The sequence below is a fragment of the Uloborus diversus genome, chromosome 8 (genome assembly GCF_026930045.1).
Source record: "Uloborus diversus isolate 005 chromosome 8, Udiv.v.3.1, whole genome shotgun sequence".
Taxonomy (NCBI): domain Eukaryota; kingdom Metazoa; phylum Arthropoda; class Arachnida; order Araneae; family Uloboridae; genus Uloborus; species Uloborus diversus.
Window position 1 is genome coordinate 49,104,773 of NC_072738.1, and position 27,168 is coordinate 49,131,940.

At 31.4% G+C, this 27,168-nt stretch overlaps 1 protein-coding gene across 1 annotated transcript in view; it reads left to right on the plus strand.

The window, feature by feature from the left end:
- The window catches only part of LOC129228126 (transitional endoplasmic reticulum ATPase), a 32,465-nt gene extending 14,826 nt beyond the window's left edge, over window positions 1-17,639 (plus strand). Inside the window, exons 11-19 of the mRNA XM_054862773.1 lie at window positions 1,704-1,868; window positions 3,039-3,161; window positions 5,355-5,567; window positions 6,838-6,922; window positions 7,971-8,064; window positions 8,617-8,746; window positions 11,687-11,851; window positions 14,711-14,868; window positions 17,036-17,639. Coding sequence (XP_054718748.1) covers window positions 1,704-1,868; window positions 3,039-3,161; window positions 5,355-5,567; window positions 6,838-6,922; window positions 7,971-8,064; window positions 8,617-8,746; window positions 11,687-11,851; window positions 14,711-14,868; window positions 17,036-17,126 — 1,224 coding nt within the window. The 3' untranslated portion in view covers window positions 17,127-17,639. The remainder of the gene's footprint in view (window positions 1-1,703; window positions 1,869-3,038; window positions 3,162-5,354; window positions 5,568-6,837; window positions 6,923-7,970; window positions 8,065-8,616; window positions 8,747-11,686; window positions 11,852-14,710; window positions 14,869-17,035) is intronic.
- Window positions 17,640-27,168: the final 9,529 nt, after the last annotated feature.

The following is a 27,168-nucleotide window of genomic DNA, read 5'->3' on the forward strand; positions in this document are numbered from 1 at the left end:
TTACCCCTATTAACCCTAAATGTATATACAATAAATTCACTAAGTTGTTTTTGAAGCATGTTTCACTTTAACTTTGAAATTAAAGCCAAAAAAGGAGAAACACAGTTGAAAACATGTGTTGTTTAAAGGAATGTAACAGTGTCAGACGTATGTTGGACGTAAAAAAATTTTACGTCCGACACCTAGATTTCAGTAAAAAATATTCACTTGTTACAAAATGAAAATAGGTTACATCAAAGGGATTGAAATTCTTACTTTGTACCCAAAAATACATGTATGTAGCTTTAAAATTATTGACTCAGCATAATTAACTGCAAATTTTGGTGTCGGATGTAAAACACTTAATGTACCCCAGAAGAATTCTTTTATAAATCAAAATGAATTATATTTTGACACATTTTTGCAACATCACCAGCAACACATTACATCTTTAAATGGTTATTAATCTCAATTTATAATATTATGTATTTTTTGGAAAAAACAGAATTTCTTCGAGAGTCACCAAATATGGTTTGAAAATACTCAAGATGTTTAACCTCTTGTAACTTATTTATAACTGAAGTGATCAAAATTTAGACAGGCATTTGAAAATACACAACTCGTTACCTTTAAAATGACACCTCATTTGTTTAGAAATTTTAATTTTGAAAATTTGATCATCTGGTTGACCTTATCATGGAATTCCCCATAAGCAAAAAAATATTTTTTAATTAAGTGCATCGTGATAGCAAATTTCCAATCTGAATAATTTGCTTTGCCTATAAATTGTTTGTAAGTAAAGCTTCCTGTTCCCCCAGGTATTTTTATTTTATTATTAATTTGTTAAATTTACAATATTACATAAACTAAATATATATATTTTAAAAAGTTATTTCTCTTATTTTATATGCCTACAATTTCTATCAACAAGCTGATTGTTAAAGATTAGTAGTTAAAATAAGCTATGAGCATTTTTATTAAACCTAACAGTTACCATATGGGAAACAAAGTTGCATTAATTGCAAAATTATCTTAAAACGAAGAATTAATCAAATGTGTTTTTTGAAAGCTACCCTGGGCCCATAACCTGAAGAAAAATCAATAACTGTTACCTGAGAGAGATTGTATAAGACTCGCCAACCTAACACAAAGACATACAACTATCTTGCTTGGGAGCCAAAGGAAAAGTTAATCTTTTTCTGTATCTAAACATCGAATGTAGTTTGCAGCAGTGCTGCCAGCAAAAGAGAGTCTCAAAACTGAAATTTGATTTCCATAAAATTGAAATTAATCTACTATTTGGTGTTTTCTGTGTTTTATTGTCGTAAGAATCAAGATTTCACTTGAGGTAATCAGTTTTGTATTCAGTTTCATTTTCAGCCTTATTTAACCAGCCAATTAAGATGTAAGTCAGATACTCGAGCAATTGATTGAAGTCATTTTGGTTTCAAGAAGGTTTCATGTGGCGGTTAAGTTGTGTGATAGGGGTTCGAATTGGGTAGTAAAAGCAACCAACCAATTAAAACCACATCTGGTCTTTTAAAATGCAATATCAAAAGAAAATTTTGAAGCATTTTGTTTTTCAAAAAGGTTACAGGCAAATGTGTATACCAAAAGATATCTATGTTTAAAAGATTTTGGGAGCATAAAAATAAATTGCATAAATGTGTAATATTAAAACTTTTGTTAGTTTTAAATGCTTCATGAAATTTATTCTCTCATAGATTGCTGCTGAAACTCATGGCTTTGTTGGCTCTGATCTTGCTGCCCTGTGTTCTGAAGCTGCATTGCAGCAAATTCGTGAAAAAATGGATTTGATTGATCTTGAAGATGAACAAATTGATGCTGAAGTCCTGAATTCACTTGCTGTTACAATGGATAACTTTAGGGTTTGTATTGCTGTATATTTACTATTAAAAATGTTTTGTACTAATGCTCCTTTTTGTGTGTGTTTCAAATGTTTTTAGAAAATTATGTATAACTTTTTCCAACTGACTGAACAATTTTTAAAAAATTGGGTTGCATAGTATTTTGATTGTTCTTGCTTTGGTCAAATGTGTTGTTTTTCATCGGTTACTGAACATAATTCAAATCAAATTCCCCAATCGATTTCAAAATCTTCAATAATAAATTGATTAACCAAATCCTGGAACACATATCTTGAAAAATTACTGAGGAATATTACTTGACATTCAGGCAATGCTTGAAATTAAGTTTAACCTTCAACTTATTACTACTTTTTAAATCTGAAAATTTATATATTGTATTCATATATATTTTTAATGTCTTTTTAAGTATTTCACTCGTTAAAAATCAGAAATATATCTCTAAAATTTAGTGAAGCCCAAAAAAAAGTTTAAATTTTAAAATATTTCAATTGAAAGCTTTATTCTCTAATGTAAGCATTCTGAGTGCTAGAAATCAAAATGATACATATCATTTGTTTCTATGTCATCTGTTATTTCATCTTTAAAATCTTTTTAGCTTATTTTTATGGAATAGATCATTTAATGTATTCTTTATAGGTTCCATACATTTCACTCCTTTAAAAATGTCGAGTATTTTCATGCCTTGAAAAAAAATCCTAGCTATTTCTCTGATAGTAGTAAATGTTTGATCTCATCATACCACTACAGAAGTTAAACTCTTTTTTTTTTCTTGTGTGTGTGAAAAACTAAAAAAAATTAAATCTAGTTTAAGATGAAAACATTTACGTAAGCAAGCTTAATTTATTATTAACAGTAGCTAAACAAATCTTTCTGAGCTGCACTAGCATTTGCATCTAATGAAGTTGCTTTTTTATTGCATTGAAATTTTCTTGCTGTTTTAAAAGAACATTTTCTTTATCTACATTGATTTTTTTCCTCAGTTAAGTTTTGTTTTCGTTATTATGTTTGTGCAGCAAAGTAGTAAACTTTGCATTGTGATATTCTTTTACATCTTATAATTTTTGAAGGTTTTAATGTTAAAAGTGCTCTGATTAGTTGTTGGAGTTCTAGTTTTCTTGTACGGTTGCATTGGAAACTTAAAACTATGAACCTGTTTTTTTTTTCTTACAGTGGGCTATGGGCAAAAGCAGTCCTAGTGCTTTACGTGAAACTGTTGTTGAAGTTCCAACTGTGACATGGGAAGATATTGGTGGCTTGGAACCAGTTAAAAAAGAATTGCAAGAAATGATTCAAGTATTTTATTACATTTTTATATTATTTCTTGTGTTTATGTTTGTATTAAAAAATTCAGAAAAATGTACAAGCACTGTCATGAAAAAAAAAAAAAAATACTGAGCCAGTTTATAGATGCACTCTTACTCTGGCACAATTCAAAAAGTCTATACCCAAATGTTTAAAGATCTTTACAATATTTTTTTTTTCATTCAAATCAAAGAAAAATGTTTGTTTTAGGAACATAAGGAATGAAAGTGAACTGAAATCCAACTTATTAACTTACAAATTGATTTTACAGAATTTCTAATTTCCGTTTAAAATTTTTTCAATTTTTGAGGTGCGATAGCAGGGTGGCGACAGATCAGGGAGGTCAGGGAACTTTATTAATCAGGGAAATATCAGGGAATTTTGAAAAAATAACAAAAAATCAGGGAAAATTGATTTTATGAAGAAAAAATTTTTTTTTTGCTTTACAAAATTAAATACTCTAATTCCCTACGCATTTTCTACCAATTATCTGTTCAACAAAAGTAAAATTAATGAGGTGCGATTATACACTGCCGCATATTTGTGCATCTTTTTTCCTCAACATCAAAGTATTGAATCTTACTTATTAACCACAGGATGAACTTATTAAGATTGCTTCTGTGTCTGTTAGATTGTTTATTTTACCTAGCTTGAAATTTCCTTTTACGCTTTCAATGCTACGTAAAATAAACAACCATACAGGCAAAGAGAAAGCTTTCATTAATGCCTTAGCTCCGTTGCCTTTATTCCATTGTCTCGAAATAATTAAGTACTGTAATCGCGATTTCACGAAAAAAATCTTTGGTTTTTGAATTAATACTATAAAAGCTTAAAAGTTATTACTTCTTTGCGTTTTTAATTTAATTGCTAAAATAGAACTTTCAATTAAAAAAACTTTGTTTTTTGCTGTTATACTATTTGTTGTCACCACAGATTATAAAGGTTTTCTTTTCTTCAGACTTAAGTAATTTTTTAATTTTATAACCAAGTTGTATTTTTTTATATATTTTGATATTAACTAATTGCTTTTTTTTTTCTTTCTTGCATTCAAAGTTGTTTGTCACAAAAATAATCTAAATTTTTTTTTCGTTACATACTGAAATCATTTGAAATAGAGTTAACTTTTGAACTTAAGTAAATGTTTTTATTCTTTTATTGTTAAAATGCTGTATTCACTCATTAAAACCTATATTCTTGATTAGAGAAAAGCTCCCTATGAATGGATGTCAAATGGTTTCATCTGTTTTGCATAAATATGTCAATTAGTTATATAAGAATAACTACAATTTTTCTATTACTTGTTATTCTTGCAACAATTATTATACTGTTTGAAAACTTAGTTCAAAATAATTTCAATTACTTTTTAGTTCTATCATAAATACGCATATGTTTTTAAGAGTAATTTTAATAGTTTCTTAAATTTCTTATGCTAAGTGATTTCTAGAATTTTTTTTTTTTTTTTTTTTTTTTTTTTTTTTTTGAATTTTCTATGATCTTTCCATGTATAAAAATTTAATATACTGTTTTGTTGGTTTTTTTTTATCCTTCTAAAAAAAATTGTCGTTTTTTTAAAACCATTTTATTAAAAAAGTAGCATCTTTTTAAAATATATCTTTAGTTCAACAACTTTACACAACTTAAAACGTTTAAAGTACTGCATTTATTACAAACATACAATGGATTTCAAGTGGAGCAAATAAAGAAAACCATTATCATTGGTAACTTAAATCAGGGAAATTTGTTGAACTTAATCAGGGAAAAGTCAGGGAACTTTTTTCACAGTTTCTGTCGCTACCCTGGATAGTGTTTTTCTAGTTGTGTGATATATATATATATATATACACACATATATATATATATATATATTGTTGCTTCATAGCAACAGTAGGATGTCTTAGTGTTATTACTGGGATTAGATATCTTACTGTTGCTCTAAAACGATGATATTCTCGTATACATTTATATGCACATCCTCTTTCATTTAAAACTTCCGGGATGTTTGATTTTTTAAAAATTATCATAGAATGAACTTCTCTCCTTCTGAATATGATCCATTTAGTTAAAAATACTGAAAGAGGGTATAACTTCACCTTTCTGCTATTTAATTACTTTTGTTTGATTGATTTATTTTTCTAAGTTTTGCTTCTTTAATGTTTCTTTACTGATTAACTTTCTTAATTTTAGTATCCCGTTGAATATCCTGATAAGTTCTTGAAATTTGGTATGACTCCATCAAGAGGTGTTCTGTTTTACGGCCCACCTGGATGTGGTAAAACTCTGTTGGCCAAAGCAATAGCAAATGAGTGTCAAGCTAATTTCATATCTGTGAAAGGTCCTGAACTTCTTACTATGTGGTTTGGTGAATCTGAAGCAAATGTTAGAGACATTTTTGATAAGGTAAAAAGATTTAACTTTGTACTGAATTGTTTCTTAAATTTATTATTATTATTTATCTTTTTTCTAACCTTCGTACTCGAGTGTAAAATGTTTAAACTCACAGGATTTCAGCAAGGGACAGGACTTTTGATCTAGATCAGGGAATCTCAGACTTTTAGACATTGCAACCCAAAAGCAGAATAGGTTGTGAGCATAAACATCTTCTCTTTTGCTCTGAAGTAAGATGGTTATGTTGTGGTAATGTGTCAAGCAGGCCGTTTGAATTAGAGCCAGAAATGTTGGTATTTTTGGCTGATAGTAAACCCAAACTTTCCACCTTTTTCAGTGATGAAAAGTGGTTGGTAAAGCTTGCTCATTAAACACACATCTTCTCTCATCTTAATGTTTTGAACTTATCCCTACAAGGACCAGACAAAACTGTTCTATATGCTCAAGACAGGGGTTTGTTACAGAACTTAGTGTTTGGAACAAGAGTTAAGAAAGAAGATTTTGAAAATTTTACACTTACTCAAGAGTTAGTCGGGCATTGGCGCCACATCCCTTCACACTTTCTCTCTCCTTACTAGTATTGTATCATCCATCTCGAAGCTTTGATTGAACAGATTACATTCCAGTTGAGGATATGAGTGGGGTTGTATGGGTAGTCAATCCGTTCAGTGAGCAAGCCGTAACAAATGCTGAGCTAAGTGACTGTCATCATGATCAACTGATAGAGATTCAAGTGATCAATCAGCTAAAGTAACTTTTAACACAGCTATATTGACAAATTTTGGATAGTTTATTAAAAAAGAATACTCAGAACTGTCCACAAAGATTCTCCATAATGATGAATTTAATAACAAAATTAAGCAATTGTTTGACACTGGAAAATGATTGTTTTGTGTTACAAAACTCATTCCAGTCATTAAAAAATTGGTTAGTTCCAAACAAGCTCATAATAGAACACAAAAAACAACTTGTATCTGTATTAAAAGCTTTATGTGTACTCCTTTTTTTTTTAAATAAAAACAGCAATAAATTAATTTTCTTTAAACTTTTCTTCTAGATCTTGTGATCTAGATAATATGCTGCATTGAATTTCTCAAATAAAAAATGCTGGTTTTTATTGCTAGTTTGTGTCTTAAAACATCTAAATCAGACAAGCTGTCATTAATATATATATAATAATTGTTCTCAAATGCATACTGTTTTTTGTTCAGTAATGAATAATAAACTGAATTGAACTTAAATGTTTGAAATATAAACTAAACAAAGATTTTCTTCCTCTTAGGCACGTGCCGCTGCACCTTGTGTGCTATTTTTTGATGAGTTAGATTCGATTGCCAAGGCTAGAGGCGGCAATATTGGTGATGCAGGTAATTAAATTCAATTAAAGTTTTGTGTTTCCTGGACATGAAAGCAATGGTGAAAACGTGTTGCAAAGTGTGGTTGTGATCATCAACAAGAATTTCAACTTCTTATTTTATTTATTTATTTTTTTTTTTTTAATTTTTGAAGAGAACAAGATGAAGTCATTCAGTGAAATTTCTGTACTTGTGCTAGTTTACTAAGTTAAATAATTTACCGTTTATACAATTACTAATTTAATTAATGCAAAAGTTTGCATGAACTTTTTGATACCTTTCTCTTAACTAGAGTATAAAAATTGTATTGAGATTTTGAAAGTCTGCTTCATCATGTTTTTTAACTGATTCCTAGTAAAAGAGTTATTCAAAATATGCATTGCAAGATTTATTTATTAACTTGCTTTTTTCCCCAGAAAAGATTTATATTTTCATTTATCTAAATAAAAGTAAAATGTTTCTTGTTTGATTGCATTATTTTGTATTTCTAATGATTCATGAAAAGTTGTTAAACTGTGCTTTGTTTGTATATTTTGTTAGGTTATTTTTCATTCTGTGTTTAGAGAAAAGTTTAATTTTGAGTTGGAAACTGGTGTATGAAAACACTAATGATTTTTGAGCAATCACGATTGCTTATTGTTCTCACTTGACTGTTTTTGGCGTGCTATCATTTTATTTTCCCACCGCCACCCCCCGCACCATTACCGTCGACCGGCTCCTCAAGTTGCTGCTCCTGTAGCAAAAGCCGTCTCTCGGTTGCATCCATGTTCTACACACACGCGCATGCATACACAACTACACGCACACACACATACACACACGCATACATACAGACACCTACACATACATACACACAACTACCCACACATTCATGCCTACACACATATACACATACCCCTACACACAAACATGCATACCCCCCCCCCCCCCCACACACACACACACACAAGCACACACGCCTACATACACACATTCGTGATTGCGAAAAACATAATTTGAATTCAAGATGTCAAAATTCAAATTAATTTTTTTTTTTATTTTTATTTTTAATGCCTGTTAGGTGGAGCTGCAGACAGAGTTATTAACCAAATATTGACAGAAATGGATGGCATGAGTAGTAAAAAGAATGTTTTCATTATTGGTGCAACAAACAGGTAAGTTAGCATTAACATTATTTATCAAGTAATGAAACTCCATCTTGCATCATAAATTATGCCTATTATAGATTATATATGGCTTTTTTTTCAAAGGACAGTATTATGTTAACTAAACACCAAAACAATTCCTTACTTTATTCTAGCTTGAATATTTTTTATTGGTTCCACTGGAATTCACCCACTTTCCTTTTCAAATCCTTGTAACTGTTTCACTGAGAAATGTATCCTTACCCTAATCATAAAATGTTGGAGTAGGGATTCCCAAGAATCCCTACTGTTCCTAAGAATTTCATGTACTATATTCTGAAAGAGAGATGGTGAAAGCTAAGGGTTATTTTTTTCAAAACTTTAGTTTTAGAAATGAAATAGTCGTTCCAGCAAACAAATAGAATGCAAAAAATTTAAAAGTGAAGTTGTAACTAGTAGAAAGATATTTTTAGCATTTATGTAATTTCATTCTTTTAAGTAATTTTAAGGACTCCTTTATACTAACTAAAGTAAGTGTTTTTTGCGGATGACAAAAATCACATGTAATTTTCTTTGTTTTAGGCCAGATATCATTGATCCAGCAATTCTAAGGCCTGGAAGGTTAGATCAGCTCATATACATTCCATTGCCTGATGATAAATCTAGGGAATCGATTTTAAAAGCAAATCTTCGAAAGTCTCCTATTTCCAAGGTCTAAAATTTTATGTTCTAAATATATGTACATACAGTCGAGTCCAATAATCCAAGTTGGTTGGAACAGACACCAACTTGCAATTTGCAAGTTGCGTTTAACAAAAGGAAAACGGAAAGTTTTATTTGCTGCTAAATTGTCCAGAAATTAACTGGAAAATAAGTAGCACATAGGTTTTGTGAATACAGATTTGAAGAAAGTATTTTAATTAAAGATAATTTGAATAGATATTTTGAATAAATGTTTTAATATTCTAATATTTTTAAATCAATAAAGAAAAATTTAATAAGCCCAAACCAGAATGGAGAGTAGAAGAAAAGCTAAAATTCTAAGAAAAAGACCTCTGGCTCAACAGACCAGTGACAATTGTAAGCTCTTCTGCAAGGAGAAAAAAAGTATACTTAGTGCTTGCTGGGATTTGAGGACCTTGTATTAGGGTGACTTAACTGTATGTACACATATTAAGTTTATCTTTTTCCAACTAAATGTAGTTGTTATTAAAGTATATTATAATTTGTACATTTTATCCTGCTGATATCCTTGTCTTAAACTCATTCATTATTATAAATATTTCCTATTATTTTTTTTTAATCATAACCTAACAAACAGCTAGTATCTTTTCAGAACATTAATTCAGGACATTTCTGATGCTTTTTAATGATAGAATCTTTTTAATGAAAAAGTGATTTTCATATTAAATAATTTTTCTATCGGACAAGTAAAATTTCCATAAAAAGTCACTAAAAATAAGTTTCTGCTTCATGCAAAACTTGATTTGAATTTGAAACTTGAATTGAACTAATGAAGAATGATGGTTATGAAATAATTAAAAGTTTTAAATTATTTTATAACCATCATTCATTTTATTTTCAAAGGTTTTTTAGAATATGTTTTGTCGAAATGTAGTTGAAAAACAAGCAGTAAGTAAAGATCTGATATTTCCTGGAATTTTCAATGCTAGATTGTTCTGATTTGAACCATTAGAATCAGTGATTTAACTTCTGTGCTTTGAAATTTAGTATTTTTAGTTAGGAAGTTTTTTTTTTTACTTGTCAGGAGCTGAAGTATTTGAAATTTTAGTGCAATGCTATTATGGTGTAGCTGTAGATGCTATCTCTTAGAAATTAAAAAAAAACTAGCACTAAGATTTATTAACATTGCAAAAATACACTGCTGGCCTCTGGGGAGGGACCCTACAGATTTTGTTGCAGGGGGGCCCAAAATTTATAGATCCAGGCCTGGCTTTTAGAAGATAAAATTAGTCTAAAGAATAAATTATGGACGTTTAGGACATGGATAAAATACAGAAATCAGGGAGTTTCAAATTTTTTAAAAGTTCGAAAATGTTGCAAAGATTATTTTTTAAAAAAAAACGGGATTTTTTTTAAAGTAGATTTTATTTTGAAAAATCATTTTGCAATTAAAACTTTTTTTCTGTATTTTTTGTGATTGAAAAATTGTGTATCAAATATTTTTGGAGAAAAATAATAAATTTTGTTATGTAAATTGTGAATTCTTACCTACATAAAAATTTTGTATGAGTTATTGGAATCCAAAAAATATTTTCGCAAATTTTAGATTAATAAATATATGTCCTTGGTAGCAAAGTAAAGTTAAAACTATTTCACGTTTATCACTAGCCATTGTTGCATAAATTGTTTTTTAGTTGATAATAGGAGCTGAGCTAGTTACATTTTGCTTTAATTTGAATTTTTAGAACTATATGTCCAAAGCATAATTCAGATGTTGCAATTTCATTTCCCAACCCCTAATTTATATATTTCTGTGAAATGCTTTTTTATACTGTTTTTTCTGGAAAATTGCATCCCGTGAGTCAGGGAAAGTTACAAGCGGAAGTCATGGATTTCAAAACTTGAAATGTAGGAGATTGTATTTTTTTTTTTTTTCTGTGCTATCATTATCACTAAATTTGAGTAATTAATGCCTTTAAAAAAGGCAATAAAAGACTATCAATAGCATAGTAAGTTTTAGCGAACAAGGCTGAGTAATAAGGGTGCAAGAATATATTTCATTTTGAATTTACAGAAAGATTTAAGGGAACCTTTCTTTTACTCTTGTTTTTAAATCTAAGCTGTTGCTTATGAAATGCTGTTGTGGAATTGTGCTCTTGTCTTACTATTATTATTTGGAATTTTTTTGTTCAAGTGTTCAATGAACTAAAGCAATTTATTTTAGAGATTTGTTTTGAATCCAAAGTTTTTCCTCCAAAACCTTCTAATAATATTTCATTTTTGGTCACCCACTGTATTTGATTGTTGACAGCATTGTACACTTACAATTATACTACAGTTACCGAGTGGCGAAAGCTTTTTAAAATTTTTTTTTGTTTATGATACATATGTCATGTGCTTAATCCAGAATAAAAATTTGAGTTTATTTTGCCATAAGTGTGACACAGTGAATTATAGCAAATCTATTATTTGAATGAGAGTTCCAAGCCCTTTACCAATAAACACAACTCAAGTGTCAGAAATTATATCGAAATGATAAATAGGGCCTTTTTTATTTGTAGAACAAATAATTTTAATAGATTAAAAATGAAATAGAAATTTTGTTTATTTCAACTCAAGTGTTTGGACATTTTTTTTTGTTTAAATGATCGATTTTGTGCAGAATTTTAATAGGCTGTAAATGGGGAAAAAATGTTTTATTGCGAAATCCTTTTTAGGATATTTTATGTTTATTAGTTAGTAACTACTGAGTTTTAAAAAAAATTAAATCCGATGGTCAATTGTCATTTTAGAGCTGCCTGCCTGATTTGAAACTGAATGGAAACCATGCTCTTTCCTGTTTTGAAAGTAGATTTGTCCTGTGTAAAGCATTGCTTTAAAACTTGAAAGTTTGGAATAAAGATTTTTTTTAATGTGTGATTATCAAGAAAATCCTTTCTTTATTATATCAGTTTGATTATTTTCTTAGAGTGTGGAGCTTCCTTACATTGCAAAGGTCACTCAAGGATTCAGTGGAGCAGATTTGACAGAAGTATGCCAGCGTGCCTGTAAGTTAGCTATCCGAGAATCTATTGAAGCTGAAATTAAAAAAGAGAAAGAAAAGCAACAAAATCCTGAAGCTGCTTCTGCAATGGTACTTATTATTATTTTTTTCCCTCTTAGTACAATTTTTAGATTTTGAAGAAACAAAAAAAAGATAATTGCACCTAGTGGTGTAAAATACCTAGGTTACACGTGTAAATACCCACAAAGGATATTTACCTGGGTATTTATTTTCCAGGGAACTATATTCACACAAAATACCCATGTGTGTGTATAATATAATATTGCAATATCTATGCATATATGAAACAATGAAAGTTCGGACTATGGTAAATGTTGACATTAGATGGTGAATGTCAACATCTACAAGACATTGGTGGAAATAAAAAAAATTCCGGAAGAAATTAGGCATTCTTATTTAGGTCTTTCACGATATCATAGATATTGAGTGTACCTTTTTTAATTTTTATAGACCTAAAATATTTTTTACAAAAAAAAAAAAAAAAAACAAATGACATACAAAATTATGCATTTTTCATGTAATACATAATTTAAAACAGGATGATAAGAAAAGCAATTTAATGCTACTGTATTTTGACATTTTTTGTTAGCCAAAGTCGGAGCTGCTGCTCATACTTGCCACATTATCACTTAAATTACAAAAAAGTTTTCAGGATTATGGTCTTTCGTAACTTTTGTTATTTATTATTGACCTGCTTCTCATCTTTCTCTGAATATTACGTTTCAAATAAAGGTTCTTTAATTCACAACTCATTTTTTTGATGATTTCTTCAAATGTTTTAGTAAAAATATAAAGTATGCATTACATTACACATAAGAATGTATCAATTTTGCCCATAGTTCAGGGGTCTGGCCAGAGGATATTTGGGTCCGTTAACGGATCCTTCACAAAAATCCGATCAACCAAAACGGACCTTTCACAAAATCCCGATCAAACAAAACGGACCTTTCACAAAATCCCGATCAAACAAAACGGACCCTTCACAAAATTCTGTTAAACAAGATCGGATCTGTCAAATTGTTTATTGAAAGAGCAAATCTGAAAGCAAAATAACGCATATTTCTGTGTATAAACCGATAATTTTTGGAACCTTTTTTAAAGTCAAATTAGAGGGATCAGCTTATACAAAATCGGCTAATTTTGAAAAAAAAAATAGGCACTCTTGGGATGCTCCTGCAAGCGATAAATAATTGCTACTGCCAAATAAATATAATGGTTGTTTGTTTTATCACTGCTAATTAGCAGCGATGTTTTTGTAAACTTTTCTGAAAAGGCATTGGTAAGCACTTTTCTCCTCATGATTTAATAAACAATAATAATATATATCTGCGAAATGAACTAAGAACTGCAAAGGGATAGTAAGGGTGTGGAAAAAATATGATCGCTTCAGATAGTGTTACCAACTTCAAAATTATCACCACTTAGCGTCTGGCGTTGAACCTTTAATAATGACTTGATTAGAAAATATTCTCATCATTTTGCCAGCTTGTCAATATTTGCTGTGCGATGTTTAATTGTTATTTTGGGAGAAAATTATATGGGTTTTGATTTTTCGATGCTAACAAGGATGATTAACTTTAAATAAACTCTTTTAATTACCGTTTTTTTTTCTTTAGATGTCTACATTTTGAAAAATGCAATCTTTTAACATCCGATATGAGAATCATATTTTGTTCTTTTTTCAAGCTAACTGCGCTTTATTAGGATTCAAATAAATGAAAAGTCTCTTTATTTCTGTTAGAACTCTCATTTCAAGTTTTTAAAGCAAAATTCCATTTTCTGTTATGAGTCAAAAATTAAAATGCTAAATAGATGGTTTATTTTATTTTATTTTTTAGGTCAACTGTGTCCACAGATATTAATGATATGTTTATCATAGGACTCTAAAATGCAATTTTAAAATAATTTTATCAAAAATATTTCTTTTACAAGCCGTTTTTATACTTTTGATGCCTTCACTTTGAGAATTGCGATCTCTTTGCATCCGCTATGGGAATCCGATTTTTCGAATTTTTAATGATTATTACGCTTTGTTAAGAGGTAAACAATTGAAATGTCTTTTTATTTTTGTTAAAATCACGGAATTTATAAGTTTTAAACGAAATTCTGTGCTTTTTAAAAGTGTCTTGGGTCAAAAAGTTGAATGCTGAACCCTATTCTGAATTTTATTTTATTTATTTATATTTTTGTTACAATTATTTTAAGTACTGTACAGAAATATATCTAGTATAATTTAACATAATGTAGAATGGTAGATAAATATTGATACTTTAAAGAGCGATGCCCCCCCCTCCCCCCCGCCAAATATCAGAAAAAAAATCCAGAATGATTTTCTCGACGTAGAAGAGGAAAACACTCAACTTTAAGTTTAATTGATGCAGTTTGTGCCATCTCTAAATTCTAAAATTTCATTTTAACACAAAAAAAATTTTTTTTTGCGAAATTTTTTGATTTTTCACAAAATTAATTCATTTTTCACAAAATTATTTGATTTTTCACAAAAAACGGACCCTGTGATAAATCCTGGACAGACCCCTGTAGTTTCATATTCAGATGAATATATATCACCCATTCCCCTTTATTTTAATTTTTTCAAAATACTCAACTTTTGGGTATTTCCCTACACCTCGGGTAAGTACCTAAAAAATATTTATTTACCTTCTGGGTATTTTCCTGATCCACATCACTAATTGCACCAAAGTGTATTTAATGAGATTTTAAATCTCGATGTATGATGAATGAATTTGAGAAGTGCTTTTTATTTTTAAAATTTTTTTTATCACTTATAGTGTCTTATTGTAGTAGGAAGAAGCCAAATTTGTTGTGCCTATGTAGAAAACATCAGATTATTAATTTTAAATTAGTATGTATTTGACAAACTTTTCCCACTTGCTTATGCAAGTCTAAATTTTTTTTTCTTCATGTTAGGACACTGATGATTATGATCCTGTCCCAGAAATCAGACGTGATCATTTTGAAGAAGCTATGAAATTTGCACGGAGATCAGTCAGTGATAATGACATTAGGAAATATGAAATGTTTTCTCAAACATTACAGCAAAGTAGAGGCTTTGGATCGAATTTTAGGTTTGTATTTACTTTCTTTTATATTACCACCATGTCTTTGTTTTGTGTAATTATCAACTTACGAGCCTGCTCACACTATTGTTTACTAATTATTAGTGTGAAATAAGATGATAGCATTAATGTTTCTTCATGAAAAGTTAAGCTTTGAGCATTTGAGAAACATATTTTTTTCATTGGAAACCAAATAAACAAGCTTGTACAATAAAACTAATGCAATATACAATCAATAAGAAAAATGCAAAAAATAAAAAAAATTGCAGTTGCTGCCCTTAACTCGCTCACGGCAGTGTAGATGTTGGGCAATTATATTACTGAATATTATTGAAATGTTTTATAAAAGTTATAAGAAAATGTTTAGTAATTTTATTCCATCCTGGACGTAATGCTGCTTGTAAAAGAGGGTTTGTACAATTTCTTAAAATTTTGTTTTGGTAAACACTATCAGTATAAACTAGAAAGCATTTGAACATCCAAATCAAGTTTGAAAGGAAATTGTTGCTAACAAAAGTTTTTTAAATCTTTGTTAAAAATCAACTATATCTGCTACTATATTGAAACAAGATAAATGTTAGCGAAGTTAAAAAAATTTTTTTAGAAAAATTCTTTACTAAAAGAATCTTTCGTTTAGTTTATTAATATTTTACTTAAATTATAACTTTTCTTATATTATCAAGTCTCATAACTTGTTGGAGTTATTTGTGCATCTGTATTTATTTATACAAAGGCCAGGCATTAACATTTGGGTTATTCGCCTCTGGCTTCCCAACATTTTTGGACAATACGATTAAAATCTTAAAGTGCAATGCCTATGTCGAAATGTAAACCGTTCATTAAAAGTCCAGAATCTCATAGGCTGTAAACCTGTTAAGTTTTAAATGAATGGGCATTTTGGCAATCGTGTCCAGTTAAAAGCGGAAAAATAGCAAGAGCAGAACTTTGTGGAAGGTCCAGAATAGTCGATCTATTATTTCAAAGACATTCCCCGGCCTTTACCTTAACTAATGTCAAAATATCCAATTTGAATTTATTCTTTAATTCCATTTTGATGAGAATTTTGGCCGAATGAAAAGTAACAGATTATTTCTGCACCTCAGAGCCAGACTAACATAAGTCGGAAAATTGTGATATTATGTGTATTAGTACATTGTATGTAGAATCCTATACCGCATCGAGCCATGTGAAAGGTTTGCCTTGAATTCACAAGTTGAACCACACCATGCTGCGGACACTCGCTGGTGAGATAAATTCACTTTATCTACCAGTTTGTTGGCACTCTCAGCTTCAATGAGATAACATCTGCCTCCATCTCGGTTATTCACTATTCCTGACTGAGGAGTTCTGATAAGAACGAAGCTACAGTTTCAGGATGTGATAACTAGGCTATCTGGTATATGCCGTGCATCTGAATGTCATTCTAAAATTAAAACCTTTGTAATTTTTTCCCAGTGTTGAAAGAGCATGCCTCTCACCCTTTCAATGCATTAAACTACTGTTTTTCCTCTTTCCTGTAAAGTAACGATTATGTGACTTACGTTGTTCTGACTCTAAAAGGCAGATTTAGTCCCTGCAAAACAGCAGTACCTCTCTTTGTGGGGTATCAGTTCTTTCATTACCCTCCACTCCACAACGGGAGGGAACCCACTGAATTGCCGCAAAATCGGAAGGGGAATTTAAGAGACCATTTAAAGTCAAAGAGGTGTTAAGAGTGATAGACTTTATTATTGGGGATGGCTTGCAGTGCGAACTTAAGTCGAACATGATAGCTATGTTACCAAATTTATGTTTTAGTACACTAATTTGTTTGAAGGCAAAATAAATTTCCCCCAGTTCACCAACAAAGCTAATACAAAATAAAATGTTCACAAAAATTGCCAGCACTAGCTGAAAAACATCTTTGAGCACTGAGCCATCTCTGTACACGTGAGTCCAGATATTTGCAGAATGTCTATTTTCAATAGTTACATATTTCTGTATTAAGATATATATAAGTGCATAAATATAAAATGCAATGCTATTGCCATTATTTGGTCTTAGGATTCTCGGGAAATTGAAAGTCGCATTAAAGTCTTTTACAATCTTGAAGGTCGCGTGTATGAGATCATTTTGTATAGTAATTTTTTTTAATTATGTGTATTCTCTATTTTATGATAATTTTCCTTTTGTTCAGGTTTCCTTCATCACAAACATCAAATGGAGCTTCGCAAGGGGCACAAAACTACGACATTCAAGAAGATGGTGATGATGATTTGTATAGCTAAAGTTTCATCTGGAATAGCAGATTCAACATTAAAGTTTTGTGATGGGTTTAATCTAAATTTGTTTTCTCAAAGAAAAAGGCACTGTTTCTACTGTAAGCTATTTTAGAGCTCCCTACTCGGGCTCAGCTCCTGGATTTTTATTCCCATGAACATTGTTTTAAGTGAAGAACACTACAAAGTATCCATTATTTTTTGTTTGAATTTTGCTGATGCAGAAATGAATGCTTCTGGAAAGCAAGTAATGTATAAAACAGGCACAAAATAGAAAGTACATAAAAATTGGGCTGTCGCCTTTTCAGCTATTTTATTTCTTTTTGACAGTTCTTGTTTAATAAAATCATTTGTACAATCTAAATTTTAGCTCATTTTTATTTGTGTAAGCAATTAACATATTTTGTTTGGTATAAAGTTTTCATTTTTTGTACTTGACATTTTGGTTGTTGTACTGTATTTTGTAAACATCATTAAACATTGATTACAAAAAAAAATAATAAACTATGCCGTTGCATTTTACATTTTCTGTTGATATTATTAAACAATAAAAACAATAGAGGAGGAAGGGAGGAAGTTATAACTTAATGCATTTATATAAACTACAGTTTAAGGATTGGTAATATATGTAGAAGTAAAGACCCCTCCCACTTACTATGCCATTAGCTTTCTATTGGGTAGTTTAGACACTGATTAAAAAGTATGCATGTGCAAGTGAGACCTGTAACCAAAGTGTAACAAGTAAAACTTGCCTGAGTTGATCACTAAAGCACTGCACTGCAAGTGATCAACTTACACACGTTTCATTTCATATATATACTTAATTTTTACTCATGGCATCACTCGTGCTGATGTAGATTTTTTCTATCAATTCTGGTTGTTGACCAACACAGGCTGGTTAAATAGTTACAAAAGACAGGAACACAAAAGGCTGCAGAATTTAAGCTAGGAATATATGAAGTAAACTAGTTTGTCTGTACAATTCTTAAAAATTCTCATTCAAGTCTAGTCAACAGCTTATTCCCTTTACAATCCCAATCCCCTTAGTGTGTGCCCTACATTAAAGAGGCAATTTCAATTACTTAACATAGCTCACCACTGCCAGAGAGCGGGACAGAAATCACATGACATATGTCCCTCCTGAAAATTAGTCTGGAATAGTTCCAATAGTCCTGCATCAAAAAAGGTCCTAAGCATAAAATATCCTTTTAAGTGAAAGCAGTATTCCCCGTTACTGCAATTTATTAAAATAATGACATTAATCATACAAAATCCTAATCAGTGTCATTAAAAAATGGATTAGGCAGATTGCTTAATTTTTATGGAACCTTTTAGTTAGTTATGGGTTTTTCTTAACTTAGTAAGTTATTTCTAACTTTAGTATAACTTTTAATGCAACTTTTGTAGCACCAAGATCGCTGAGCACTTGTCACGACCCCTTTACCGTAACTCTGCCTGCCAAATAAATTTATGCAATGTCGTATTTATTAATGCCATAAAATCTCAAGTTTCTTAATACTGCAGAAATTCTCCTAACCCAGTGGTTCCCAACCTTTTTAGTTGTGCGACCCTCCAGTTCTGTAGAAAACACCACTGAGGCCCACTAACTACTACATGTTACTTGCACAGTCAAAATTTACTTTCTGGGGGGGGGGGTGGCATTTGCTGATAAATGTCTTTAAGTGTTAATAATATACAGATTCAGGATTAAAAGTGTGTTAAAAACAAGCGTTCTATATCTGTTAACTCCCTTCTCCACAAATGCTGCACCACTGATATAGATATACTGTTCAAGAATAATTTTGAAAAATATTTTAAGAAAGAAAATAGCGAACAATTTTGAAAAACATTTTTAAGAAGGAAAATAACTTTATTGCATTCTCTTAGCTGGCATAGCTGTAAGAAAACTCAAAATGAAGTCATCAAAGCTAAAACTTCATGGGATTTTTAATGCTGATTTTCCTCTAGGAGGGGATTGAAATCTGGATTGAAACTGGATAGTTCAATTTTAGTCTCAAACAACTCGCAACATTCAATGCATTTCTATATTATTTTTTTAAAAACTGCAATGAAAAGTCTTAATCAAATAGGCAGGTTACCCGAAAGCCCCTCAAGTATCTCAACTCACTGGTTAGTCAAGCCAATTTAACAAAGGAGGAGCATTTTTATCTTGAAGCTTGAAGCTAATAATAGTTTATTTAGAAATTTTCTTTAAATGAGTTTCTGATTCATTAGATTTCATCTTCAATTATAGGGGAGAGTTCCTAAGAAATATGAAAAATCTTAATCCCAGAGTTCCTTATAGGCTATGAGCCAGGGAGAACTTTTAAGTGACATTACTTATAATAACGAATTTTCAAATAAAAGGGAAAAGAAGACTCCCCAAGATTTATCTTGATAGTTTAGATTCTCGACTTGTGTCCACGGCCCATGGATTGGGAAACCCCTGTCCTAACCCATTGCTAATAGCCAATCAACAGGAAACTTGCCGAGGTGTAAAATATATTTTACTATGAGGGTATAATTTTTTTATTTCAAAACAAAAAACACTATAGTGCAGATGTTCTTCACGTGTTTGGCCATCACTATCGAGAAATAAATCTCTTTTCATCGGTAACGGAAGGGAAACACAGTTTAATGAGTATATTAATTGCTTAGTACTACCCACATTGCCTAGATGCTTTTCAAAGCAACATGTCTTTTTGATGATAAAATGGACAAGTTCTATCTACATGGGTGTTAAAAGTTGCACTTGCATTAACCGCTAGGTGTGTGCAATCTCTCAAAAGAACTTAAATAGCACAAAAAATCAAGCATTTGCAGAAAAAATAGCATCAACTAAAAGCAAATAAACTAGGCTAGTACATAAAATTGTCCTAATGCAAAGACAAATGATTTGTCTTTTCCACAACTTGTGAAACAACCTTGAACGTGATGCTCTGAATAAGAAAAGCTGCTTTTAAAGGTTTTTCTTCCCCCCCCCCCCTCCAAGACATTAAAAAATGCAATAGTACTGTTTACATACATTTTATTCGGAAAAAAATCATGGAATACCTCCTTAGAAAGAATCGTGAGCTTACTTAAAAAACGATGGCTTTTAGCAGGCACATATATATATATAAAATAGGCTTTATGGCAACAGTTATAATTCTTTCAGATTAGTTCATCCTCAATGGTCCAAAAGCTGAACATATAGTCCACTGTTCAAAAAACTAAGAATTTGGTCTTTGTTATTAATAGACATAAATGTTTCATTTAACGGACTTTCTAGCAGTGTTAGGTAGATTCATTTTGTAAGTTTTAGTAAGTGTACAGGTATGCAAACAAATTCCACAGAAAATGCTTGCTTAGGATAAATAACTTGACAAAATGTGTTAGCTTGCACTTTCCATGGCGATTTAGTGTTGTGCCATGGAGTAAAATTGGATAAACATAACATGCATATAAAACACTTGTTAGTTACATTTAATTTTCTTGTCTTGTCATATTCCTATTTTTGTAGAAAAGAAGGACAATAATATCAGTCTTGCAACCATTTGGAATTTATCGAGATTTTAATTTGATTTAAAATCTAAACCTGAAACTTTCCATGAGTGTTGTACATTATAATCTTATGCAGATGCAGGTAATGGAAGCACTTATTTGAGTTTACTGCTAAAGAATACTGAAATTTAAATTTCTGGACCTGCTCCACCCCCCTTGGAGGAATTCATGCCAAAAACTATTGGGCACAAGTTCACTTGGGGGTACATGTGTACCAAATTTGTTCAATTTCATGGAGTAGTTTGTGCTGTAGAGCGGCCACAAAAACAGCTCATGCACATCGAGACAGACATTCTTCAAAAATGGTGGAAATTGACTAGACACTCCTAAAAACTTACGAATCCTTCAAAATTTGCACGAAATCAATACTTTCTTCTATATGTAAGATACAGAAGAAGGTAATAATATTAAGTCACAACAGGAATGTGGACTTCAGCTTTTTGAGAACAGAAGGAAATACAGTAGGCGCCGCTTAATGTGATCACTGTTAATGTTATCAGAATCCCAAAGTCCTGGAACACTTGTATGTTAACACACGTTGAAAAAGTCGGATATTGTAATCAGCGTCTTTGTTTATTGTTATCACTTTTTCATAAACTTTCAATTGTTTCCCCGTTTTTGTTCCTCAATTAACAGAAATACATAGGCAAACCCTGACAAGATTAACTTTCTGTGTAGCATTTTGTGATTTTCAACAGCAGTTCAAAATTTTTCTAGGAATGAAGCTACAACTAGTTCGCCCCCAGTGACCACAGACTCCCCCTGAGAAAACTTTCTTTTGAAACTAAAAAAAATTCAGTCTCTGGGACATGTTGCAGGCATTGATGTAGGACCTCCATTTTGTTGCCATTACTTTAAACTATTAAAGAATTGTGTCGGGATTGAAAACAAAGCGAAGTTAAATTAAAATTTAAACAACAAGCAAATCCATTCTTTAAAAGATAAAAAAGCTAATTGTGCTTTGAAACTGGTTTACGAATGTCAGGGAAAACTGTCATGTTTTACTTTCACCTATTACTATGTGATTAAAAATTGCATAATTTTCACTTTAACTTTTTATATTTCAGGCATTTCCATTCTGTTAATTTAATAATTTATAATTTAAAACTGTGTTTAGTTGAGTCATTGTGATTTTAATTTGAGGTTGCCAAAATAAATGCACCTTAATTGGGGAAAAAATCATTATTTTGTGTCACCTGAAATCTTTTCGGTTATTGCTATCAGTCGGTTATTGTTATCAAATTGTATTTGTCCCAAAGTGATCACATTAAACGGCGCCTACTGTACAATGTCATCAACTTTACCAACAAGATTAAAAGTCCCGAAAAAGACCATATTAGCACCAGAGCCCTTCAGAGTTGGAGTGAAAAAGCAGACTTTAACGATCCTCCACACTACAGTACGACTGGACGATCAAACAGCAAATTGGAATCACACTCAAGATTGTAGAGGAACTGGTATTTCACTTTTACTCTACCTATAAATAACACCATTAAAACACCTACTCGAACCTTGTTTCAAGAAAGAACCAATCGCTGACATCAAAGTTAAGAGAGAAAATTTGCAAGAAAACATAATTCAGGACTGTAGGAACCAGTGGCGGATGGGGCCAGCGGGAAAGCTACTGGGCAAATGCCCGGTGGGCCGCCTCTGTTTGGGACGCATTGACTCTTTCAGTTGAATAGTAAAAAAAAAAACAAGACTGACTTTTCTTTTCTTTTCATATTTTCTTCCTTTAAAAAAAACTTTTCTTTTCTTTTCATTTTTTCTTCCTTAAAAAAAAAAAACATTTAAATATTTCTGAAAATATTACAATAACCTGGTGTATTTCTAAACGACTTATAAGAAAATCGTAGCAAGAAAAGTAATGATTGCAAAATTAAAAAGAAAAGAAAAAGAACTCTGCAAACTTATGCTGTGAGTAAGAAGATGTTTTTACTGTGTGTCTAAAAATTCATCGGTCGGTCGATAAGATAACTTATAACTTCGTTACTTGACTGTCCAGGACCCTTTTAAGGTCCTAACAGCTGCCTGTAATAATAGTCTGTAGGGGACAATGGACAAGTAAAGACAGGGCCGTCGCCAGGGGAGGCGTAGAACCGAGGCTGATTAAATTAATTTAAGGATGAACAAAGTAAAAAAAAAAAGAAAGCAAACGTTCTCAGCATTTAAAAAAATTAAATAGTAGTAACAAAATACCAAGAGGAATTCCAGTGACAAAAAGTATTTTTTCAGAAAAATTTTGAAAGAAAATGCAATCCTTGAATATTAAAAAATTAAACCTTTGAATATTATTTAGGAACATCCACGATTCTTTATTATAATTTACTAACTAAAGGCAGCTGAAATTTTCGAGACATTCTGACAAATTACGAACATAGTACAAACCTATGACAAGTTGCAATGTAATACAATAAATGAATAGATAAATATAGCGGTTTCATAGGGCCGACGAAACATGTTTCAAATGTAGAAAAAAGTTCAAATGCAGTAAGAGAGATACAAAATACTGTAATGAATACTAAGTGTTTGAATGTATAAAACGAAAGTAAAATAAAACTTTAATAAGATATTCTTGCTGAAGGATATTTAAAGTAAAATAAACTTGAGAGAAGACCTACGGTATCACTGAAAAGTACCACATCAGTCCAAAATGTTACAAGATTATTTTAACGAATCCCGAACACTTCAGTTAAAATAAATTCAAACATCAGGTTGGAAATTGAAAATTTCACGATGAAAAAACCAAAGAACTAAAATGGTCTAGGAAAAGAAATACTGGGAGGGGGGGGGGAGGTTTTTCCATAACATTTGTATCAATAATTTAATAAAAAGATAGAGACTTAGCAAAGAATTCGGAAGGGAGAGAGATCCTCGAGCCTTACCCTTGCATGGGCGGTTCCAGGGAGGCCATGGCCCCCTCCGAGAAAATTTCAAGAATAGATAAAATCCCCTTTTTTGAGAAAAAAATGCAAAAACATTCCCTTATCATACATACAAAGTCTAACAATAAGGAAAACAATGAGAAGCGGGCCATGGTCACCTTGAGAAAGTTTTAAAAATAATTAAAAACTTTTTTTAGAGCTTAAGGCTCTTCTATACCGTCCATCTTGGTTTTCGACGCTAATGCTTTCTCTACGGGAAAATCTGCTACCTATACAAAGCATAACACGAGAAATTACTGGAATATTTTCATGCGGTTTGTTTTAAACGATGGCTATGACTTAGAACTAGAGATGCTCTTTTTTATTTTTTCTGTAGTTATTTTGAAATTTTTTTAATAACATTTTAAAACTTTAAACGACTATTTTCACACGTTTGAAAAATGATATGGAAAAACGGAAAAAGGAGCGCAAGAGATTGAACATTTCTCTTTAAAAACATATTTTGAGTTTGTTTCTGAGACAATTTGTTCTATTGATATTCTCCACGGAGTAAAGCCTTATTTTCGAAAAATTGAGAAAAACTGCGAAAGACACGCCTTCCACCAGACCACACCCATTTCCCCCCCCACACCCCACTTTGAGGGACCACTTTCTCTTCTCCCCCAGGGTCTTTGGCTGCTTCTCCGCTTTTCCCCTCTGCCTCGCCACAGGCCTCGCCAGGCAATAAACTGGATCCCTACTAATGACCATTCATTCTTTGTAGTTTTTTGGGTTGGTCTTGTATCTACGTGACTCGACGGTGACATCCGTTCTAAAAAGAAAACGCATTTTTTTTTCTTTTTTCGAGTTCCTCGATAAGTTTTTCAAATTATTTAGGTGATATATTTTTCAATGCTGTTTTAATATAAGTACACCGTTTGAGTGTAGAAGTTATTTTGTTTAAAGAATCTGTGTAAATTACTGCATCTTATAATGGGAAAAAATGTGAGTCTTCTCGTTTGAAGATTCATATACATATTTCAAGAATTGTCATTGCTTGAACTTTTGTCTTAATCATTTGCGCATAACCAAGATCAAAGAGCTCTACTCAGGTCCGCGCCAAGCCTGATCAACGCCGTTGTGAAAATGTCTTTTGAGCGCCTTTATGCAGTGGCGTTCGGCGAAAATATAGTTAACAGCTGGATTGACGTTTTGTAGACCAATGTGACGTAGAAAAAAATACGTTTGTCATTTAATTGATTTTGAAAAAAATGTGTATTTAATTTTGGATTACAGTGCACGTGTGTGATTACAGTTTCACTTCATATCTCGAACTTATTTCGAGTTCAGTAGTTCCTCTGATATGCTAATGCGTTTAGGAAAAAGAAAATATTTCAAATATTAACAATTCTAAAATACGGAAGGCATTGAATATGATATCTAAAACAAGTACATTGTCCAAAGCTCTTTTTCTGACACACAAATAGTTAAAAAAAAAAAGGAGAGGGAGAGGAATCGAGTAATTATGGTCAAGTCGTTACTTTTTGGAACTAAAAAGTTAGCCAAAATTGTAGTCTACAATATACAAATATTACGCACAAGTAAAATATATGCAAATACACTTACCATAATTTTTATGTATGATAAAATGAAATAGTCGAATTTCCGCGAGCAATAATTTAAAATCACAAAGAGATATATTGCACAAATTATAGTACAACATATTCTCCTCAAGATCCAAAATGAAGAATAGAAAATTTCTCGCGCCTCATATGTTCAGCTTCGTGTACAACCCTAAACAGCATTCACGCCTCCACATGAAGAAGAAAAATGCTGATGTATGCATTAACTAGCATCACGTGATTTCAGTGTAAAAGATTGCACTCTTGAAAAGCATGTTTAGACACACAACATGGCAATAATTTTTCATTTTAGATAGGCAGCGAGAGGATTGCTTGTTTCAGTGAGCAGTGTAATTTCTCCGCCACCATAGGATATATAATCAAGGCCTGATGAACTCACGGTCTGGTAGGTCCATGGACCTGGGCACCACAATTTTAGGAGCACCAAAATGGGGGTAAATTTCTTTATTTCTTCCCGTTTTTGAAAACTTCCACACAAAAAAATTGCAGATATTCCTGTGAGAGGGGGCACCAAATTTTGCCAGGGCCTGGACATCACTTTGGGCTGAGCGGGCCCTGTTGGATACTGGATATAATGAAAAGTTCTTTTTTTTCCTTCTTTGGTTGGAGAGATTCCCCCCATTTGGAACATTTTTGATTGGTAGTGAAAGGCGCCGTTTTGACTCTGGCGCCGTAGTGCGCCTCACGACCTCGCACATAAGGACGGCGCGACCATGGATCTACTCTCTTAATTCACAATGGTTTTTTCGAACTCTTTAATGTTTCATTTTAGATAAAGGTTTTTCTTTTTATTATTTTTTTTATTTACAATATCAATTTATCAGTCATTATAATTGTGTGAAAAAAAAGGAAAGAAGGAGACTGCGAACAAGAAAGTTCACTATGGTAATACTCTCATCAGCTAGTATCTATCTTTTTCCCAGATAATTGTTTTTTTAAATTTTCATATTATTTTGTGTTCCTCCTATACTCAAAATGGAAAGGGATCACATTTGATTAATCCAATATATATATATATATGTATGTATGTATATATATATATATATATATATATATATATATATATATATATATATATATATATATATATATATATATATATATATATATACATACACAATTTCATGCATTTTTTCCTCCCCTGTGACTTTAGAGCCACAGGTGAAAGTATTTTTTCGAAGAATCATCAAAGTCAGCACCTCGTATCAAAATGCTTCTCCTTTAAAGATTGTACATATTTCAATAATTATCATTACTTTTATTTTCGTCTTGATCATTTGCGCAGGCTCACAATCAAAGAACTCTATTCACAATTTACAATGCATTTTCCGAACTCTTTTGATGTTACATAAAGTCGATTTTTGCAAAGCGAATTTGTCTATCTTCGCAACTGCGTGAAAAAGAAATGAGACTGCGAACAAGGAAAGTCGAGTGTGGTGATACAGCCATCAGCAAGTAATTTAGTACCTCACAACCTTTTTTCTACGATCAATGTTTTTGAAATTTTCATATTATTTTGTTTTCCTCCAATACTCAAGGTGGAACAGGATCATATTTGATTCAATCAATTTCATGTATAAAATGATGCTTTTCCGCCAGATAGCTATTTAAAACCTCAAGTGGAAGTATTTTTTCAAAGAATCAACAAAGCAATGACGCCTGCAGCACTTCATATCAAAATAATTCTCGCTAGTACAAGAAGTATCATCAGTTGAACTTTCGTCTTGATCATTTGCGCATGCTCACAATCAAAGAACTCTATTCACAATTTACAATGCATTTTCCAAACTCTTTTCAGGTTATATAAAGTTTATTTTTGCAATGCGAATTTGTCAATCATCGTGACTGCATGAAAAAGAAATGAGACTGCGAACATGAAAGCTCAGTACGGTGATACTGTCATCAGCAAGTATGATTTAGTACATCAACAGGGGCGGATCCAGAAATTTTTGTAAGGGGGGTCAAGTTTCAATGGATATCGTTATTATTCCTACGTAAAAA